Source organism: Desmodus rotundus, chromosome 1 (genome assembly GCF_022682495.2).
Source record: "Desmodus rotundus isolate HL8 chromosome 1, HLdesRot8A.1, whole genome shotgun sequence".
Taxonomy (NCBI): domain Eukaryota; kingdom Metazoa; phylum Chordata; class Mammalia; order Chiroptera; family Phyllostomidae; genus Desmodus; species Desmodus rotundus.
In genome coordinates this window covers 72,714,479-72,736,545 of record NC_071387.1, presented here as the reverse complement: position 1 = coordinate 72,736,545, position 22,067 = coordinate 72,714,479, and the positions used below count along the sequence as shown (strand labels likewise).

General features: G+C 39.0%; 1 protein-coding gene across 2 annotated transcripts in view; it reads right to left on the bottom strand.

The window, feature by feature from the left end:
- IFT74 (intraflagellar transport 74) overlaps nucleotides 1-22,067 on the bottom strand; it is a 107,541-nt gene that overhangs the window by 4,986 nt on the left and 80,488 nt on the right. For both annotated transcript variants that reach the window (XM_024558309.4, XM_024558311.4), the window contains 2 exons: nucleotides 2,528-2,691; nucleotides 1,926-2,051 (listed from right to left, as the gene is read on the bottom strand). In XM_024558309.4, the coding sequence (XP_024414077.2) occupies nucleotides 1,926-2,051; nucleotides 2,528-2,691 (290 nt within the window). The remainder of the gene's footprint in view (nucleotides 1-1,925; nucleotides 2,052-2,527; nucleotides 2,692-22,067) is intronic.

Genomic DNA, 22,067 nt, shown 5'->3' with positions numbered 1-22,067 from the left:
TACTGTATGCCAACCACTAGCACAGTGCTGGGGAGAAAATGAATGGAACGAACATCATCTCTGCCATCTCAGACAGAGGGACTCAGGCTAGAAGACCTCAGACATTGCTCAGGTAATTATTAGTAGAATAAGTGATATGAAAAGGGGGCTTATCAGTACATCCTGTGTAAATAATCACAGATGTAAATCAAGAAGTTCAAGAACAGGAGAACTCTTTATAGCATTGAGTAGCTTTAAAAATTGGAAATAATCTAAACGTCCATTAATACAAAACTGGTTTAGTAAATTATGCTATATCCATGTAGTCTAATACTGTATTGTAAAGAATCATATTTTTAAAATATCTACAGACAAGGATGAGTACTTTTTATGTATAGTTAATGAAAAACAAGTGTATCTCATTGTAGTTTTGATTTGCATTTCCCTAAAAGTTACTGAAGTTGAGCATCTTTTTATATATCTGTGGGCAATTTGTATGTCTTCTTGGGAGAAGTGTCTATTCAGGTCCTCTGCCCATTTTTTAATTGTATTGTTTGGTTTTTTGGTGTTGAGTTGTATAAGTTCTTTATATATTTTGGATATTAACCCCTTGTTGGAGCTATTGTTGGCAAATATCTTCTCTCATTTGGTTGGTTGCCTTTTCATTTTGCTGGTTGTTCCTTTTCCTGTGCGTAAGGTTTTTAGTTTGAGATACCACCTCACACTTGTTAGAATGGCTGTTGTTAACAAGACAGGTAATAACAAGTGCTGGAGAGGTTGTAGAGAAAAAGGAACCCTCATTCACTGCTGGTGGGAATATAAACTGGTACAGCCACTATGGAAAATCCATACTATATCCAGTATGGATATTCCTCAAAAAATTAAGAATAGAGTTACCATATGACCCAGCAACTCCTCTTCTGTGTCTACCCCAAACATTTGAAAACATTTATTTGCAAAGGTATATGCACCCTTATGTTCACTGCAGCATTATTCACAGTGGCCAAGGCATGGAAGCAACTGAAGTATACTTTGATAAATGATTGGATAAACATGATGTGATACATATATAAAATGGAATATTACTCAGCCATAAGAAAAGGTGAAATACTTCTATTTGTGACAACATCGATGAATCTTGAGAAAATTATGCAAAGTGAAATAATTCAGACAAAAAAAGTTAAGAACCATATTATCTCACTCATATGTGAGATATAAAACTGAAAGCAACTCATAGACACGGACAACAAACAGCATGGTGGTTACTGGAGGGAAGGAGGTGGTGGCAGTAAAGGGTAGAAGGGACCAAATATTTGGTGACAGAAGACATGACTTTGGGCGGTGGGCACATAATGCAATATACAGGTCATGTATCATAGAAAGGTACACCAGAAATCTATGTAATTTTATTAACCAATGTCACCCCAATAAATTTAATTTAAAAAAATGAAAGAAGTTTCTAAATAACATGTATAAAATGAGAACATTTCTATAAATATATAAAAAGAAATGTGTGCTTATATATATATGTATAAAGTGTGTATATATATAACATTCATACAGACTAGAAGGACCCACACGAAATCTGGGTGGTAGAATATTAGTCATTAGGATTTATTTTCTTTATTTATAGATTTTATGATTCAGCAAAGTTTCTGCATTAAAAATACCTTACTTTTGAAAAGTTTCAAAGCTAATGGCTGTGCCCAGAACAGTGCCTAGCGTAAAGAAGGCTTTCAATAGAGGTTTATAGAAGGCAGGAAAGCAGGAGGAAATTTGCTCTTAGTGGAGATTACCTGGCTATCTACAAGACAAAAAAAATCTGGAAAGTAAAAAAAAAAACAGGTGAAAATAAAAGGAAAGGATAGTTTTGGGGTGCAAATAACAAGAGAACATGACAGATAACCTAGAGATAAAAATGAATTTCAGAGTTTTTTCCTTTTTACCTGAGAATGTGTCTCATTTTCTTGCAATTGTGTTTTTAGTGTCTCATGTTCTATGTTTAGCCTCTCCATTATTTTCTTAAAGGCATTTCTGCGGGTTGATAATATTGTTCTTTCCTGATGTAATTTCTAGGCAGATCCAAATAGAAGTAAGTAACAGGCTTTAGCAATATCTAGTAGGCCAATATAAATTAAATTTAACAAATACTTCCAATGTTATTCTGATAAAATTCTACCAAGGCTATAATTGCTCTAAAACCCTTTTGTAAATATATCCTGTGAACTATAATAAGCTAAATTAACTGACTATATTAATAACTCTCTTAAGAGTACCATATCTATTCCTACCCCACCAAATTTACATTAATGTAAATGGTAATGAAAAGCCATTGACAAGTCTTAAATAGGAACTTAAAAAGTTAGTATTTGTTGAAATGTTCTATCCCTTGTTTTTCAATTATTGCCTTTGGGTTAAAACTTAAATCATTCTAAACTCCTACTACATACGTAAACAAACACCTCTATCTTTCCCTATAAACATATATATTAAATTTGATAAAGAAAAAACTGGAACTATAATTTTGTAACACTCTTATAACATTTACCTTTTTCTTTTCTTCACCTGATGATTTTAAAGCTGGCAAATCATTAAATGTCTCTATATCAATTATCATTTGCTTAATTTTGCTTTTTAGAGAATGCTGTTCTTCAGTCATCTTACTTTCCAGGAGCTCCATTTTCTGTAGATCCAATTGTAGACGCTGACTATCTGAAACACAGGAAAATTCAAGTCCATAATTAGCCAAAACTTTATCCCTTTCACAAAAGGAAATACAATGCAACCATTAAAAATCATATTTTATAAGATTATTGGTAATAGAAACACATTCACTGCAACCAGTGGGACAATTCACGATATATCAAGAAAGAAAATACTCATCCGTCAGGTAATCAACATAACTAGATGTATAATGCATATTAGCTATACTTGTCTCCATGTTCATATGAACATATGAAAGGGGGTGCCCCCAAAACAGAATTATCTTCTGGAGGACGGACCCCTTGTAGTACTTTGCCTGCTAGGTGAGTGTTTTAGGGACCCATCTGTATCAGTCAGTGGACCAGCTGGCATGGCTGTGACAGGCTGCTTTTGGCTTTAGTGAACTTTTTTTGAAGACTCTTTTGATGTGATTGCCCATTTCATGAAGGGTGATCGATGAACGCACCTACCCACACTGCGCTGAGTTTTCAACAGTTTTTGACCAAAAGTGGCATGACCCCCCGCCCCACCCTTCGTGTTCACTTGATCTTGCCCCGAGTGACTTTTGTTTTGTTTCCCCAATGAAAAAAGTGCTCTTAGGGAAATGTTTTGCCAATGTGGAAGAGGTGAAACAAAAAAAATGCCAGAAGCACTAAAAGTCATCAAAATTGAAGAGTTCAAAAACTGTTTTGAGCAGTGGAAAAAATGTCTTGATAGGTGTATTGCATCAAATGGAGAGTACTTTGAAGGTGACTGAAATTAAAACATGTAAGAATAAATACACATTTTTTAAATAAATAAATTCCATTTTTTGGGTCCCCCTTTGTATAAGAAGACACAGTTCTCTTCTTAATAATATAACATATATTATGAGATAAAGAGCCATTATTTTAAGTAGTAGGACGACCCATCCTATAGGAGGATGACCCTATAGTTATATAGGGGGAAGCAAGCTACAAAACATTATATATAGTTGACCTTAATATTATAATTACATATACAGTGAATTTTCATTACTTGTGGTAGTCATACTCTATAAAGTCACCGTGAACACCGACTTTGCAAATACGGAACTACTGCTCCTGGGTGAGATACAGGGTTAGGTTCCTGTGAGTCTCTGGTCACAATATTTTCAACTGATTACTATATAACCTCACTTTATGTGTTTGTTTAAACACACTGTACTTAATATATTTGTTGATTTGTTACCATTGAACTCATTGCCAGCTTATACTTGAAAAAAGCTTATCTCCATAAAGCACATCAAATCACAGCCTTCTTGTGCTCAGGAACACTAGCCAACACTTATATAGTAGGCTTGGAGGTCATTTTAAGTAGCAAAATCACCACAGAAAGCATAAAACTGTGGGAAAAAGTGGCAGTAAATATGTCACAAAAGGACTCATTTATAGTATGAGAACTAAAACAAGTTTTTGCCTTATTTCATGTCCAGTTGAAATGCACACACACCAGACAATTCAAATTCTTCACCAGCCTACACCTGTGCACAAATGACCATGAAAGTGCTGCAAGTACTGATTTTGGCGTTACAAATTGATCTTAGTGAGTGGGTACATTCACAGATACAGAATCCATGAACGAGGACTGACTGCATACATTCACATGTGTGTGGGTTTCAATTCTCTGCTTCAAAAGTATTGAGCATCTACTATGTGCCAGCTGTTGAGGATATAGAGGAAACCAGCAGAGACATTACTGTGCTCAAGGAGCTATATTCTGGAAGTAGAACCAGGCAGTTGAATAGCACTTATGATAAACTGGATAACTACAATAGTCCTCCCTTATTCGTGGGGAATATATTCCAAGACCCTCAGTGGATGCCTGAAACCGCACATAATACCGAACCCTATATATGCTATCTTTTGCCCCCAACGCATATATATATTCCTATGATAAAAGTTTAATTTTTAAATTAATTTAGAATTTAATCTATACACAATAATAATTAAATAGAATGATTATAAAAATCAAATAAGGGTTACTTGAACATGAGCATTGAAACACCAAGACAGTGGATCTGATAACAGAAATGGCTAATAATGACTAACAGGCAGATAGCACACGGTGTGGATATGCTGGACAAAGGGATGATTCACATCCCAGGCTGCACAAAGAAGAATGGTGCAATATTTCATCACGCTACTCAGAAACGCGTGCAGCTTAAAACTTATGAATTTTTTATTTCTGGAATTTTGCATTTAATATTTTGTACCACGGTTGGCCATGGTTAAATTAGAACCACAGAAAGCAAAACTACAGATAAGGAAGGACTACTGTAAAGAGTAATATAGCCCTGGCCAGGTGGCTCAGTTGGTTGGAGCACTGCCCTGTACACCAAAAGGTTGTAGGTTCTAGGCCTGGTCAGGGGACATACCTAGATTATGGGTTCAAGCCCCAGTCTAGGTTCATGCAGGAGGCAAATGATCAGTGTTTCCCTATCTCCCTTCCTCGCTAAAATGAATAAACACATCCTTGGGTGAGGATTAAAAAAAAAAAGAGTATACAGGGTGCCATAAAACATGGTCAAATGGGCTCTCCAAAACCATGTTTTTTTAACTGAGGCTTTAAGGATTGGGAGTCAATGAAACAAGAGAAAGTAAAAGTGTTCTAGAGAAAACAATCAACATGTGAAAAGTTTAGAGGTAAGAAAGCATGGTACCTTTTAGCAAATAAAAGAAGTCCGATTTGACTAGAACTCAGAGATCAAAGTGGATGGTGGCAGGAGATAAAACTGAAAAACCAGAAGGATTTCAGTTCAAGAAGGACTTTTAAAGTTAAGATAGGACACTGGGACTTCATCCTAAGAGCTAGGGCAAGTCATCTATGAGTTTTAAATTAGAATGTGGCAAAATTAAATTTTAGAAAGTTCACGCCGCTTACAATGTAGATGATTAATTGGAATGGCATAACTATGTGCAGGATAAACAGTTAAAAGCTTATTCAATGATGTAGGCAAGAAATCTTATACTGGTGTAGTCAGTTTAGGAATTTTTAATAAATAATATTTATTAAATGTTTTCTATGTGCCAAACTTCTAGACCTAGAGAATACAGCAATGAATAAAGCATAGGAATATATTTATGAAATATACAGTTATGTCAGATGGAAATAAATGAGAAAATAATGCAGGAGAGATCTTGAGGGATTCAAGACAAATTAAGGATTTGGGATTAATGAAATGATTGATTGGACACAGTGCTTGATCAAGGAATCAATACAGAATTCTATTCCAACTTAAGTAAACGTGTGGGTGGTGAGGTAGGCAGAGAGAGGTACAATTTTTTGTTTGGGGAAGGGAGTAGATGATGGGTTGAAGTCAATTTAAGATATGTTGACTTTGGAATACCTCAGAAATATCCAAATAGAGATAAGATGTCCATGTATGGGCCTGTGAAGTCTGAAGATACAGATTTGGAAATAATCAGCATAGACGTGACCTGAAGCTACGTAAATGGCTGAAATCATTGAGAGAAAAGGATTCATTACCAGAAATTATATGAATAAATTGACACGAAGGATACTATAAAAAAAGAAAAATGACCAATGAAATAAGAGGAAAATCAGAAAACTTGGGGAAAGACATTTCAAGAATAAAGAAGTGGTTTGTAGTGCAGAATATTTCTTTAAAAAAGACTGCAGAGTATGTGTTAGATTTACCAACCAGGAGGACCATGATGTATCTGTTGAGAACTGATTTCTTATAAAAAAAAAAACAGGACCAAAAGGGAGAAGAAGCTTTTAAAAAATCTGGCTGTGAAACTTTTGAAAGGGAATGATGATAGCCAGGCAGAGAATATTCAGGAAAGGCTTTTTCTTTTTTTCAAGAGGGGATAAAATATAGAAAACAGACTAGAAAGATAAATACTAAAATTCTAATAGTAATAAACTCTTGATAATGGGATTACATTTTTAATTTTTCTTATTTATGTTTTTCTGTATATCCCAAATCCTCCATAATAAATATGAACTACATTTATAATGGGAAAACAATATTTTAAAAATATTGCATTCTAATAGAATTATGAGCAGAAGGTGGAATTCTAATAGAATATCCAGCTTTTGTATTTCAAAAACTTAACTTTGTGATTCTGACTTTTTAAAAAGATTTTTAAAATTTATTTTTAGAAAGAGGGGGAAGGAGAAAGAAAGGTAGACATCAATGTGTGATTGCCTCTCACACGACCCCTACTGGAGACCTGACAAGCAACCCAGGCATGTGCCCTGACTGGGAATCAAATTGGAGACCCTTTGGTTTATAGGCCGGCACTCAATCCACTGAGCCACACCAGCCAGGGTTGATCTTGACTTTTAAAAGTCCTTTATTACAGGGAGATAAAGGTAAAAGATAACCAGTATTACTGAGTACCTAAAATGTGCCTGGCTTTATATGCTATCTCATTTCTTTTCATAATAGCCCTAGAGGGTAAATGTTATTATATGAGAAAACTAAAGTTTAGAAAGGTAATTTGCCTAAGGTCACACAACCAGTCAGGCTTTGGTGCTCAGTGACATTATCATCTTATGAAATGTTCATTTTTAAGATAGCAAAAATTACTTTATGATAAAAAAAGATGCTACTATGAGCAACAGTGAGGTATGAGAAGAGAAAAATATAACACTTGGTTGACTTTGCTACTTCAGACTTCTTTCCTCAAGGCATGATTCCTTGCCTTTCCTTATAGCTAACAAATTAAAACATTATTAGAGCTAACTCAAAAATGGATGCTAATATGGAACTGAAATACCTATCCTGCATATCCAGTGAAGTAATCTCAGTTCAAATCTGCCTTGGCCAATTTCCTCTCCAGTGTTCTCAATTAGGTGTGTTAATAATCCTACACACCCAGCAGTTACTTATTGTAGACAGATGCGTATAGTAATCCATTTTCATGTTAGAATATTTTGCCTTCACTATTCCTCTATTTTAAAGTAGAGCACAGGCCAGTGTGGCTCAGTTGGTTGGAGCATCGTCCTGTAGTTGCAGGTTCAATTCCCGGTCAAGGCAGGTACCTAGGTTGTGGGTTGGATCCCTAGCCCAGATGCAAACAGGAGACAACCAACTGAGGTTTCTCCCCTCACATCGATGTTTCTCTCTCTCCCTTCCTCTCTCTAAAAGCAATGAAAAAATGTCCTCAGGTGAAAAAAAAATATACGTAGGAATATGAATGCCCTTAGGAAAATTATGGTGGTATTTTAGAATGTCAGAGCCAAACAAATACTTGCTTTTATTAGGTACAGATTTAGGAGTTAAAGATTTTTATATTAAAACAGCATATTTTGGAGTAAAATGCAAAATTAAAATTAATTTTTAATGAAAAAATTTAACCTTACAGAGAAATGTTTGTTCCTCATATATTTCTCTGGCTCCTTTCATTGTTTTCTCTTTATTGTTGCATTCAGCAGTTTGACTATGATGTGCTTAGGTGAGGGATTTTATTTTTTTATCCAGATGAAAATACTGTATTTTTAAAAATAAATTTTATTGATTATACTAATTACAATTGTCCCATTCCCCCCCTTTATTCTCCTCTGCCCTGCACACCCCCTCCCACCCTTATTACTCCCCTTTCTTAGTTCACGTCCATGGGTTGTACATGTAAGTTCTTTGGCTTCTCCATTTCCTATACTATTCTTAACCTCTCCCTGTCTATTTTGTACCTGCCATTTATGCTTCTTATTCCCTCTACCTTTTTCCCCATTCTCCTCCTCCCCCTACCCGCTGATAACCCTTCATGTGATCTTCATTTCTAGGATTCTGTTCCTGTTCTACTTGTTCGCTTAGTTTGTTTTCCTTTTTATTTTTTAAGGTTCAGTTAATTGTCGTGAATTTGTTGTCATTTTACTGTTCATACTTTTGATCTTCTTTTTCTTAGATAAGTCCCCATAACATTTCCTATAATAAGGCCTTGGTGATGATGAATTCCTTTAACTTGACCTTATCTGGGAAGCACTTATGTGCCCTTGCATTCTAAATGATAGCTTTGCTGGATGGAGTAATCTTGGATATAGGTCCTTGCCTTTCATGCTTTCGAATACTTCTTTGCAGCCCCTTCTTGTCTGCAAGGTTTCTTTTGAGAAATCAGCTGTCTTATCAGAACTCCTTTGTAGGTAACTGTCTCCTTTTCACTTGATGCTTTTAAGATTCTCTCCTTCTCTGTAATCTTGGCTAATGTAATTTCATGTGCCTTGGTGTGTGCTTCCTTGGGTTTAACTTCTTTGGGACTCTCTGAGCTTCCTGGACTTCCTGGAAGTCTATTTCAATTGCCAGACTGGGGGAGTTTTCCTTCATTATTTGTTCAAATAAGTTTTCAATTTATCGCTCTTCCTCTTCTCCTTCTGGTACCCCTATGATTCGGATGTTGGAATGTTTCAAGATGTCCTAGAGGTTCCTAAGCCTCTCCTCATTTTGAATTCTTGTTTCTTCATTCTTTTCTGGTTGAATGTTTCTTTCTTCCTTCTGGTCCACACTGTTGATTTGAGTCCCAGTTTCCTTCCCATCACTATTGGTCCCCTGTACATTTTCCTTTATTTTGCGCAGACAGCCTTCATTTTTTCATCTAATTTGCGACCAAATTCAACCAATTCTGTGAGCATCCTGATTACAAGTGTTTTGAACTATGCATCTGATAGGTCAGCTATCTCTTCCTTGCTTAGTTGTATTTTTTCTGGAGCTTTGATCTGTTTTTTCATTTGGGCCATTTTTTTTTTTTTTTTGGTCTCAGCATGCCTGTTCTGTAGTAATGGGTGGAGCCTTAGGTATACACCAGGGTGGGGCAACCCAGGTTGCTGTGTTGTGAGGCTATGTATGGGGAAGGTTCCCGAGATGGAACAATGCCACTTGTTAGCTCTCTGCATGTTTTCAGTCACTTCTGCCACTACCCACAAGCAAATTGGATCGTTCTGGTGCTGATTGCCAGGTGGGTGGGCTTGTGTACATTCTAGGACCCTGTAGGTCTCTCCGACAAACTCTTCTGTGAGACTGGGAGTTTCTCCTGCTGCCTTAACCCCCACAGATTTTTTCATTCAGAGGTTTTGAGGCTTTATTTCCCTGCATTGGAACCCTGGGTGTGGAGTCTGTCTCTATCCCCAGTTGTTCCTCCTGATTTATCAGCATGCAAAGGTGGGACCTCCCGCTCTACTAGCTGGCACCTCACCCAGTCCGCCAACTGCTGCCTTGCCGCTAGTCCTCTCCACCCAGCTGTCTATCTCCGCCCCTCCTACTGGTCTGTATGAATGTTTCTTTTTTAACTTGTTGGTTGTCAGACTTCCATGCAGTTTGATTTTCTGTCAGTTCTGGTTGTTTTTTGTTTTTAAATTTGTTGTTGTCCTTCTTTTGGTTGTGCAAGGAGGCACAGTGTATCTGCGTACGCCTCCATCTTGGCTGGAAGTCCTAGGTGAAGGTTTTATATTAATCCTGTTTGGGGTTCAATGAACTTCTTAGATCTATAAAGTTAAGTTTTTCATCAAATTTGGGAAATTTTTAGACATGCTTTATTCAACTATCTTTTCTCACCTATTCTCTGTCTTTCCTGGGACTCCTATTACATGTATGTCAGATTCCTTGAAACCTTGTCCCCTAGTCATTTAGGCTCTGTTCATTTTTATTTCATCCTCAGATTGGATAATTTCTATGGACTTATCTTCAAGTTCACCAATTCCTTTTTTCTGTTGTCTTTCAGCTTCAATTAAGGTCATTCAGTGATTTGTTTTTTCCATTTAAATCTTCAATTTCAGAATTTTCACTTGGTTCTTTTTAAAATTTTCATTTCTCTGTTCATTTATTATTTTCCTTTAAGTCCTTAAGTATAATTATAAAGTTTTAAAGTCCTTGTCTTTTAATTTCAATGTCAGGATTATCTCAGGTTCAACGTATGTTGACTGCTTTTCCCTTGACTCACATTTTCTATTTCTTCGCATGTCTAGTAAGTTTTTATAGTGTAATGGGCATTTTCTTTTTTTCCATTTTTGTTATTCTATTACAGTTGGCCTGTTTTTTCCCCCTTTGCCCTCCTCTGCCTATCCCACCCCTGCTCCCACAGTCAATCCCCACACTGTTGTCCATGGGTCATTCATACATTTTCTTTGACTAGTTCCTTCACCTCTTTTCCACCATTATCCTCCTCCTCCCTCCCTTCTGGTCACTGTCAGTCTGTTCCATATTTCTATGCCTCTGATTCTATTTTGCTTGTTTGCTTATTTTGTACATTAGATTCCTCTTACAGGTGAGATCATATGGTATGTCTTTCCACCAACTAGTTTATTTCAATTAGCCAAGGAACATGACATTAAGTAGCAAACAAAAATCAGGGAGAGTGAAATATTCTCCAGTTCCATCCATGCTGTTGAGAAAGGTAGGAGTTCCCTCTTTCTTTCTGCTACATAGTATTCCATTGTGTAAATGTGTCACAGTTTTTTGATCCACTCATTCACTGATGGGCACTTAGGCTGTTTCCAGCACTTGGCTATTATAAATTGTGCTGCTATGAACACTAGCGTGCATAGGTCCTTTTGAATTGGTGATTCAGGATTCTTGGGGTATAATCCCATCAGTGGAGTTGCTGGGTCAAAAGGCAGTTCCATTTTTAGGTTTTTGAGGAAATTCCATACTGTTTTCCACAGTGGCTGCACCACCCACCAACAGTGCACTAGGATTCCCTTTTCTTCACATCCTTGCCAGCACTTGTTTGTTGATTTATTAATGATGGCCATTCTGACAGATGTGAGGTGATATCTTATTGTGGTTTTAATTTGCATTTCGTTAGCAATGAAATTTGTTTTATGTTGGTATAACTAAACTTGAACATTTTTTTGTTCCGTCGAGGGTCTTAAGACTCAACCATATTAACATGTTATTAAAAACATATATGTTTATGGAATTAAATGTTGAGACGGTTTTGTCTAGTTGGTTTCCTATCTCTAAGGTTGAAAATGGTTGGAGTGATACTGCTTAATAGGATCATATAGGCTTCAAGTGTACACTCCTATGATACAAGATCTGTATCAATGAATTTAATACATTAAAAACATTTTTTTAAGGAAGAGTCCTGGCTGGTGTGGCTCAGTGGATTGTGAACCAACCTGCTAACTGAAAGGTTGGTGGTTTGATTTCTGGTCAGGGCACATGCCTGGGTTGTGGGCCAGGTCCCCAGTTGGGAGTGTGCAAGAGGCAACTGATCAATGTTTTCTCTCACATTTCGATGTTTCTCTTCTTCTCTTTCTTCCTTCCTTTTCCTCTAAGAATAAATAAAATCTTTAAAAATTTTAAAAAGAAAATAGTTAAGATGAGAATTAAAGTGCTAAGCAAGTCAACTTTGGCTTACAGTTTCAATGCTCTAAGTAAGAAATATACCTAGTTGACTAATTTGACTGTTTGGTGAAAACAGTTATATCAATCTAACTACAAGTTTGATTTTAAGATAAAGGAAATACATTTAGGAGCTACAGAAACTGCTTTTATTACCAAAAGGGAGAAAATGGTTGCTTGGTATAGGGTAAAGTTTATCTTCCTTTCACAGCAGGTTCTGATGAAAAGCTAAAATCTTCTCCCAGGGAAGAGACAGGAAGAGGATGCAGACCAGTTCCTTCTGATAGTCTCTGAAGCTGCAAAGTTTACTGAGCAGTGTGTACACAGTAGCAAAATCTCAGAAGGAACCACTTTGACCTGGGGAAATGTTTCTCAAATATTCTGCCATCAGTGCATTTGTTTATTCCCTGGAGTTTCCTTTCCAGGAATATAAATAAAAACTATTGCTGACAGGTTCCTTGCTTTTTTACTCATGCAATACACCAGTGTTTCTCAAACTTAAAAAAAAAAACTTTTATTGAATTTACTGGAGTGACATTGGTTAATAAAATTATATATTTCAATTGTCCAATTCTATACTACATCATCTGTATAATCTATTGTGTGTTCACCATCCAAAGTCAAGTCACTTTCTATCACGATTTATCCCCCCCTGGACTCTCTTCATATCCTCCCTCCTCCCTTTCCTTCTGGTAATGACCATACTGTTGTCTGTGTCTATGAGTTGTGTTTATTTTCTTTTGCTTAATCCCTTCACCTTTTTCAACCAGCCCTCCAACCATCCTCCCCTCTGACAGCTGTCAGTCTGTTTTCTTTATCTATGAGTCTGTTTCTATTTTACTTGTTTATTTTGTTCATTAGATTCCACATATAAGTGTAATCATACAGTATTTCTTTTTTTCTGACTGGCTGATTTCACTTAGCATAATACTCTCTAGGTCCGTACATACTGTCACAAAAGGTAAAGATTTCCTTCTTTGTTATGGCTGACTAGCAGTCTATTGTGTAAATACTCCACAGCATTTTATCTACTCCTCTACTGGTGGGCACTTGGGTTGCTTCCAAATCTTGGCTACTGATCGGTAACACTGCAAATTGAACACACGGGTGCATATATTCTTTCCAATCAGTGTTTCAGGTTTCTTCAGACATATTCCCAGAAGTGGAAATGCTGGGTCATCAGGCAGTTTCATTTTTAACTATTTGAGGAAAATCCAGTTTTCCACAGTGGCTGCACCAATCTAAATTCCCACCAACAGAGGACGAGGGCTCACTTTTCTCTGCATCCTGACCAACACATGTTGTTTGTTGATTTATTGACGACAGCCATTTTAATGAATGTAAGGTGATATAGCCCAGTGTGGTTTTAATTTGCATTTCTCTAATAATTAGTGATGTTGACCAATTTTTGGTCTATTGGCCATAGGTATATCCTCTTCGGAGAAGTGTGTATTCAGTTCCTTTCCTCATGTTTTCATTGGATTGTGTGTGTGTGTGTATGTTGAATTTTATAAATTCTTTATTAATTTTGAATATTAACCCCTTATCAGATATATCATTGGCAGGTATGTTCTTCCATTCAGTGGGCTGCCTTTTCACTTTGTTGACAGTTTCCTTTGCTGTGCAAAACTTTTTAGTTTGACATAATCACATTTGTTTATTTTTTTCTTTTGTTTCCCTTGCCTGAGGTGACATATTAGAAAAATACTGCTATAAAAAATGTCCAAGCTTTTACTGCCTAAGTTATATTTTAGGAATTTTATGGTTTTTAATCTTACATTTAAGTCTTTAATCCATTTTGAGTTTATTTTTGTGCATGGTTTAAGAAGGTGGTCCATGAAATATATCAAATCAGAAATGAAAGAGGAAAAGTAACAGCTGACACCACAGAAATACAAAGGATTGTAAGAAACTATTATGACCAACTATATGCCAACAAATTGCACCACCTGGAAGAAATGGATAAATTCCTAGAAACAAACAATAATCCAAAACTGAATCAGGAAGAATCAGAAAATCTGAACAGACCAATTACAAATAATAAAATCCAAGCACTAATCAAAAAACTCCCAGCAAATAAAAGGAAGCCCTGAATGTATGTATGTATATATGTTTGAACATTGCCACTGATGAGTCCAGACCCAGCCCTGATGCCTGAGGCCCTTTTCACAGTGGAACCCAGAGGCATAGGGAGGCCCAGGTGCTTTTTTGGAAGCCAGGCTACCACCCTGATCGCACCCGAGCAGCCCTATGTCCTGTACCAATCTGTGTGTGGAAGGGAGTTTCACATGGGGAGGACCTGCCTTGAGCAGGAACAGGCAAAGGAGGGGCCAGAAGCCTGGTCTTGTTCATACCCTAGGTCAAGGCTGGTTGGGTGGACATGGAGTTTGGGCTGCACTCTCTGCGTGAGGTTTATCCCCAGCTCTGGAGGTAAAGTTCATTTCCTCTGGATGGAGATCTCTGCAGACACAGATCTGCAGACACAGATCCACAGACACATAGGCCTGGGCTGGATTAGGGAGCAGAAGGTCCAGTGGCAAAAGCAGCAGCAACTAGGGTGGGACAGGCCTTGAGGCCTCCCAACCGGCTGCCAGTCACTGTCATTACAGAACTCAAGCCTATTCTAGACGTTTTCTATAAATGGAATCTTACAACAATAGGTGCCTTTTTTTGTGTCTGCTCACGTATTTTTACTTGTTTTTATCTGAAACCACATTTTTGTTACTGGAAATGGAAATCTCAGATGGATTAGAGGCCAAATGTAAAATGAAAAGCCCTTTTAGTAAGTGTATGTATCATCTCACTGTGACCACTGTGCTAAGTGTGACCGCAGGGCCAGAAGCCAGGCAGGCTGGCTATTCCTGTGCCCACAAAAAAAAAACGAGAAAAATGCAGAAATCTGAAAAGACAAACCACAAGCTGGAAAGCACTGCTCACAACCCCAGATCAGAGAGAGGTGTAGCATCCCTGTGGTGCAGAAAACTCTCAAAAGGTGGTGTTTTCTAAAGGGACAAAGGGCAAACGTGCACTTCCAGTGAGAGGCAGTGCACACATCTCTACATGTCAGAGATGCCTGACCTCCCCAGTAGACATAACACTGTAAACACGGGACAGAGCACTGTCACCATCAGACCACAGCCTCCTGGTCTGGTGGCGACCAGCCTGGTGGGGACAAAGTGAGGAAGCAGAGGCTCCAGCAGATCACCTGGAGAGAAAAGGAAAAGGCCCCTCTTCTGGGAGAACGGTGTGCAGGACCTGTCAGAGTCCCACAGGTGCACACCTCCACCTGGCAGTGCTCATCCTAGGAGGTTACCCACAGAAATTCTTGCCCAATTGTTCAAAGATGTATTTTTGAGACTACCCATCAGAGCACTGATGAAATAGCCAGGAATTAGAAAAAACACTAATGTCCATGGAGAGGGGATGGGAACCACACATCCTTGTCCACACGGACAAGGGAAGCTGGGCAGCCACTAGCATGGGTGCTGACAGATAAAGACCTCAAGGATCCTTTGAGACATGTGGACCAACCGTGTGCATCCAGGGTCCTACATGTTAGACCACGTATGTGTGGTTTCAACAGGTATATATACTTATATGAGAATGAGTCTGTGTGTGACAGAGACAGGAAAACAGAATGAGACTAATAGAGCCTGAAAGATACCCACCAAGCCACTCATAATGGTCACCTCTGGGGTGGAATTTGCAAATTTCACCTTCTCCTTGAGGTGATGTCTAAATTTTTTATAATGCATGTATGACTTTGATAGTTCTAAAAATATTAAAGTCATATGTTTAATGTTATTCATTTATTACAAATATGGAGGAAAATACATTATTTAGGTTTTACTTTTAAAGGACTTATAACAAAATAATAAAGGTTTATTATAGTACAATAATGCATTCAAAAGCAGTTCAGAATGAAATAAAGAACAGGAGGTGCTCATCATTCCAGTCCTTTCCCAGTGTGCATGTAGTGTTGGCACATGCATGCATGTGTCCCTGTGTTCCCATGCATGTGTGGGTGCTTGTACATGTTCATATGTGTGTATGTACACTTGTGAGTATTGGGTGCAGAGGATTCCTGGGTATATGTCCTTCCAGAACCTCATTTCCCTAGGGAAATAGCCCTGCTAGTCAGTTCTCTTCCTCTTTAGCATTTTCTGTGTCCCCATGTCAGAATTTCCAAAGACCCTGCTGTGGAACACAGGCCATTTCTGACTTTTCACTCCCATCGTTGTACTGAAGGGAACATCCATGTCCATAAATGTTTATTTAAGACAGGTCTCTAGAAGTCGAGATTCTCAGTCTAATGTAAACATGATTTTAAAGTTGTTGGGGGCAGTTCCCTATATCCAATGATACCTTGTTCACTTTGAGCCTTTTTTGAGAATGCAGGGGTACAGGGTACTGAGACCTGGGGTAGAGAGAGAGGAGGAGGGCCTGAAAGTGGAGGAGATGAAGATATCTGAGAGTAACATGCTTAGCTGGAAGGTCCCATCCATCCTACCTCTGCCCTGCCCCATGTACCCCCACCCCCAACCTCTAACCCACAAAGCCTCACCTGTTCTATAACTCAGCTGAGCTGAGCAGCCTGGCCCTGCCATTCAGGAAACAAGAGGGTGTGGGCCTGCACATTTGGGCCTGCTTCCCTTCAAGGGCAGAGACCCTTCCTCTCAGTCAGCAAGCAGGTCTAAGGAGGCTCAGCCAGTCACAGGGACCACCTGGTGAATGTGCTCTATCCAGGTAAAGTTCTCAGTTGCAAGAGCACAACACACCTGAGTTTATTCACCTTATAAGGGGACTAACAGAGGGTGCCAGATGGTCAGAGCACCAGGATCAAGGCTTTAGGACAGGCCATAGCACCCATAATCACAGAGGGCCTCCAGCAGTGATCCCTGCCCTGGCCCTGTGCCAGTCCCCAGCTCACATACCTAACACATTCAGATTCTGTGAGTGGGCTCTGCTCAGTGGGCATGAGTGAGAGTGCCCTTGTCTCCTTCGAAGTCAGGTTAGGTGAGTCCATTTGGTCTGAGGGTGCCAGGTGAGTCCACTATCAGTGACATAACACCTTGTCTGCCCAGAAATGGGACCCTCCAAGCAGATAACATGGGGACACACCGAGCTTTCCTTGGAGGAAGAGAGTGAAGCCTTGTTGATAAGGGTAGCAGGAGAGAGGGAAGAGAAGGACATTTTTGTGGAAGTCAGTCTCCTAATCAAATTTAACATAAGCCACAGACTTGAAGAAAGTTTTTAAAACACCGATCTGTTAAAGAACTGCTATAAAACCTCTTAATCCTTAACAATAAGAAGACAAACAACCAAGTTAAAAAATGGGTAGAAGCCCAGGACAGACTCACCACAGAGGACACACAGATGGTGGGGGTCCAAGACTGTGGCAGAGTAAGTGGAAGTGATATTTCTTCCCAGGACCAAATGTGAATGACAACTAAATTAGAGAACTATCAACCTGAGTGAAAGGCTAAAGCCAGAGCCATTTGCTATCGTGGCACTACTTGCTGAGCAGGCCTGTGACCTTCTTAAACATGACTCCCATCTTACTCTTGTGAGCTTGTCCCCAGGACTGGAAATTACTGGAAAGCAACAACAGAACTAACTGCTCCCTACAGCCACAGGCAGAAGATAACATTGGAACAAACTGCAGCCTCTTATTACAATGCAGCAATAGCCCAGGGGCCACACAAAGGCAACCCTGCCACCCTTTTTAATCCAATTACAATCCAATAAAAGCTCAAAGCCCCCACCCCTCAATGCTGGTGTATCTCTCCACACCATGACCCTCTCCTTTCTTGGAGAGTGAATAAAAAACTTCATTCTCTACATTTTTTTCTCTTTGTGAATTATTTCACCGCCCATGTCACCAACCACCCTAACACCAAATACCCAACTAAAGACTGCTGAACGAGGGTTTTATAACCAAGGACTTACGGAAACCGTATTGAGACTGATAGGAAGGATGGAGATGTGAAAAGGACTGGCCCTGCTCCTATGGGCAGAGGCTGAGATGGGTATCTCAGGTAAAAAGGTCTCCCCTGAGGAGTATGAGGTGTCAACCTCATACCAAGCTCTGTAGCCCAGAGGCCAGAGCTGGAAAGAGGCACACATGTAACATCCAGCTGTGAAAATCAGTGGGGATTCTGTTCACCAGGGAGACACGAGTCTACTAGAGATACAGGTGCCTTCTTAAAGGGTCAACACACAAAATCTCGTTCGCAGTCACTCACCCTGGGCTGCGGTGGAGGTAGGATGAAGCCGACTAGAGTCCTGTGAGGAGAGACTGGGGTTTGTATTTCTGGGGAGAGAGCTGAAGGGAAAGCTGCCAGATCCCTGTGCTGAGTTCTTCTCCCAAACTGCAGACATCATCTTTCTTGGGTGGAGTACTCCCCCTCCTTATGGCATCAGCCTGGGGGAATACAACAGCCCCACCCTCTGGACTTCCTGTTGCCCCCACTCTCCACAGCTCACACTGTGTTGAGGAGTCAGCTGCCTGGGCTAGGATGTAGAGGTCCAGGGGTGCAGATTCAGTGACTGAGTTTCATTGCTCTGGGGTTGGGGGCCACTCCTCCCTCTTTCCCCTAAGCCAGACCACGGCTCTCCCTCACAGAAGATACACTAGCCCCATCCTCCTGACTTCCAGTGGTCCTGCCCTGCTGAGCTCAAGCTCCCAGCAGAATCTGGGACAGACTGAGTTGTGTGGCTCTAGGACAGGGGCCCTTTTTCCTTTGCATGCCTGAAAAATGGGGCAGAGCTCTCATTTGGCTCCCATGAGCCAAATCATGGTCTCTTTGGGCCAGATAAACTCTGCTGGCTTCACCCTAAAGATTTCCTGAAATCCCAACCCACCACAAAGGTCTGCAGACTCCTGGCAGGTAGCAGCTAGACTTGGTATACCCTGGGACTTTTGCTCAGTGTCCTCAGACACAGCACTGGCACCCAAAATGAACCCATATCAGTCAGGTGAACAACACCCTCCCCTACTTGGTGACTCACTGAGAACCTTCATCATGCAATATCATTATCACCAGAGGCTCTTTCAGTGACTGAGTATAACAGTTAGCCAGTAGGTGGAGGCAGGCAGAGGCAAATCTCAGGGGGGCCTTGGGCCTTTTGCTGACCTGCCCCAGGACTTGGTGCTGGTGGGAGACAGTCTTGGTGCACTGCTTGGTGTTTCCCACATACATCCAGGCATAGCAAAGATAGCCACAAATTGTGGGCAGCTTTGTAGCTCCAAACCGGTTGCCCAGGGCCAATCACAGGCAGTGTCTGACATCGACCTACACCAGAGTCCCTCCCAAGAGGCCCTAGAACCAATACACTCAGTGAACAGCTTCAGGCAACATCAGAACAGGATCTAATTAACTTCACAAGCAGCATATCCAATGGGAGGTCTTGGCAGGCACCAGACCCCGCAGAGGTGAATTCTGATTTTGTGGTCTGCCATAAACAATAGCTCAAACACTGTGCTCAAGGTCTATCCTCACGGTCAGCCAGCCTGAGGGTTGAACCCACACACAAATCAGCCAATAGCAGTCAAGACTCAATATAACATGAGGGCTCACATAACCCCCACAAGGGACATTGCTGGAGCACCCAGATCAGGTGATCAAGGAGATTGCACTACCGGATACCAAAGAACACGTGCTACATAAGGCCATCATACCAAGACTAGGAGACATAGTATATCTAACTAATATGTAAAAATAAGCACAAAGAGACAGCCAAAATTGGGAGACAAAAAATGTTCCAAATAAAAGAACAGGAGAAATCTCCACAAATGGAACTAAATGAAATGGAGGCAAGCAATTAACCAGATCTAGAATTCAAAAATTTTTTTAATAAAGATCCTGAAGGAACTTAGTGAGAACTACAAAGAACTTAGTGAAAACTGTAACAGCATGAAAAACAACATATAAACCATAAAAAAGGACCATCCAGAAAAGAACGGAATGTATGAAATGAAGACTTTCTCGAAAAAAATTAACAGTAGGTTGGAAGAAGCAGAGGAATGAATCAGTAATTTGGAAGACAAAGTAGCAGAAAACATACAATCAGCAGCAAAATAAAAAAAATATATAAAAATGAGTATAGTTTAAGAGACCACTGGCATACAATGAAGCATAAGAACATCCAAATATAGGGGTACCAGAAAGAAAAGAGATAGAGCAAGGGATTGAGAACCTATTTGAAGAAATAATGACTGAAAAGTTCCCTAACCTTGTGTGTGAAGGAAAAAGACACACAAGTCCAGATAACTCAGAGTGCGCCAAAGAAGATGAACCAAAAAAGGCCCATGCCAAGACTCATTATAATTAAAATGGCAATGGTTAAAGACAAAGAGAGAATCTCAAAAGCAGCATGAGAAAGAGTTAGTTACCTACAAGGGAGCTCCCATAAGACTGTCAGGTGATTTCTCAACAGAAACACTGAGGCCAGAAGGGATTGGCACAAAATATTCAAAGTGATGAAAAGTAAGGACCTACAAACAAGATTACTCTACCTAGCAAGGCTATAAGTTAAAATTAAATAAGAAATAAAGAGCTTCCCAGAAAGTTAAAGGAGTTCATTACCACTCAACCAGTACTCAAGAAATATTAAAAGTAATTCTTTAAAAACAAAAAAGAAAAAAAGACAAACATAGTTAAAAGAATAAAATGGCAATAAATCCATACCTATCAATAATCACATTAAATGTAAATGGTTAAATACTCCAATCAAAAGACACAGGGTAGCAGAGTAGATAAAAAAAAAAAAAAACAAGACCCATATATATGCTGTCTATTAGAGACCCACCTCCCATCAAAAGATACATACAGACTAAAAGTAAAGGGATGGAAAAAGATATTTCATGTACATGAAAATGAAAAAAAAAGCTAGGGGCAAAATACCTATTCTGACAAAAACAGACTTTAAAACAAAGGCTATAATAAGAGACAAAGAAGAACACTACAGAATAAGTCCAACGAGAAGACATAACCCTTGTAAATACTTATGCATCTAACAAAAGAGCACCTAAATCTGTAAAGCGAATCTTGATGAACATAAAGAAAGAGATCAACAGTAATACAGTTCTATTATGAAATTTTAAAACCACACTGACATCCATTGAAAGATCTTCCAGATACAAAACAACAAGGAAATAGTGGCCTTCAACGACACACTAAATAAAATGGATCTAATTGATAACTTCATAGCATTTTACCCCAGAGCAGCAGAATATACATTCCTTTCAGTGCACATTGAATATTTTCTAGGATACCACATGTTAGGACACAAAACAAGTCTCTGAATGGGTTAACAATGAGATCAAGGAAGAAGTCAGAAGATACCTTGAAATGAATGAAAATGAGAACACAACAACCCAAAATGTGTGGGACATAGCAAAAGCAGTCCTAAGAGGGAAATCCATTGCATTACTGGACTACCTCAAGAAACAAGCAAAATTTCAAATAAAGAAATTAACTTTACACTTAAAAGAACTAAAAGAAGAACAACAAACAAAGCCCAAAGTGAGTAGGAAGAACGAAATAATAAAGATCAGAGCAGAATTAAGTGAAATAGAGTCTAACAAAATACAAAAGACCAAGAGCTGGTTCTTTGAAAAAATACATAAGATTTAAGCAGACTCATCAAGAAAAAAAACAGGACCCAAATAAATGAAATCAGAAAAAATGAGGAGAAATAACAACTGGCACCAGAGAAATACAAAGGATTGTAAGAAAATATTACAAATAACTATATGCCAACAAATTGAACAATCTGAAAGAATGGATAAATTCCTAGAAACACACATTCTTCCAAAACTGAATCAGGAAGAATCAGAGAAATCTGGACAGACAGACTACAACTAGTGAAACTGAAGCAATAATCAAAAAACTCCTCAGAAACAAAAGTCCTGGATTAAGTGGCTTTACAGGAGAATTTTAACAAATATTCAAGGAACTAACACCTATCCTTCTCATAGTATTCCAAAAAAACTCAAGAGGAGGGTAGACTTCCAAGCTTATTTTATGAGGCCAGAATTATCCTAATTCCAAAATCA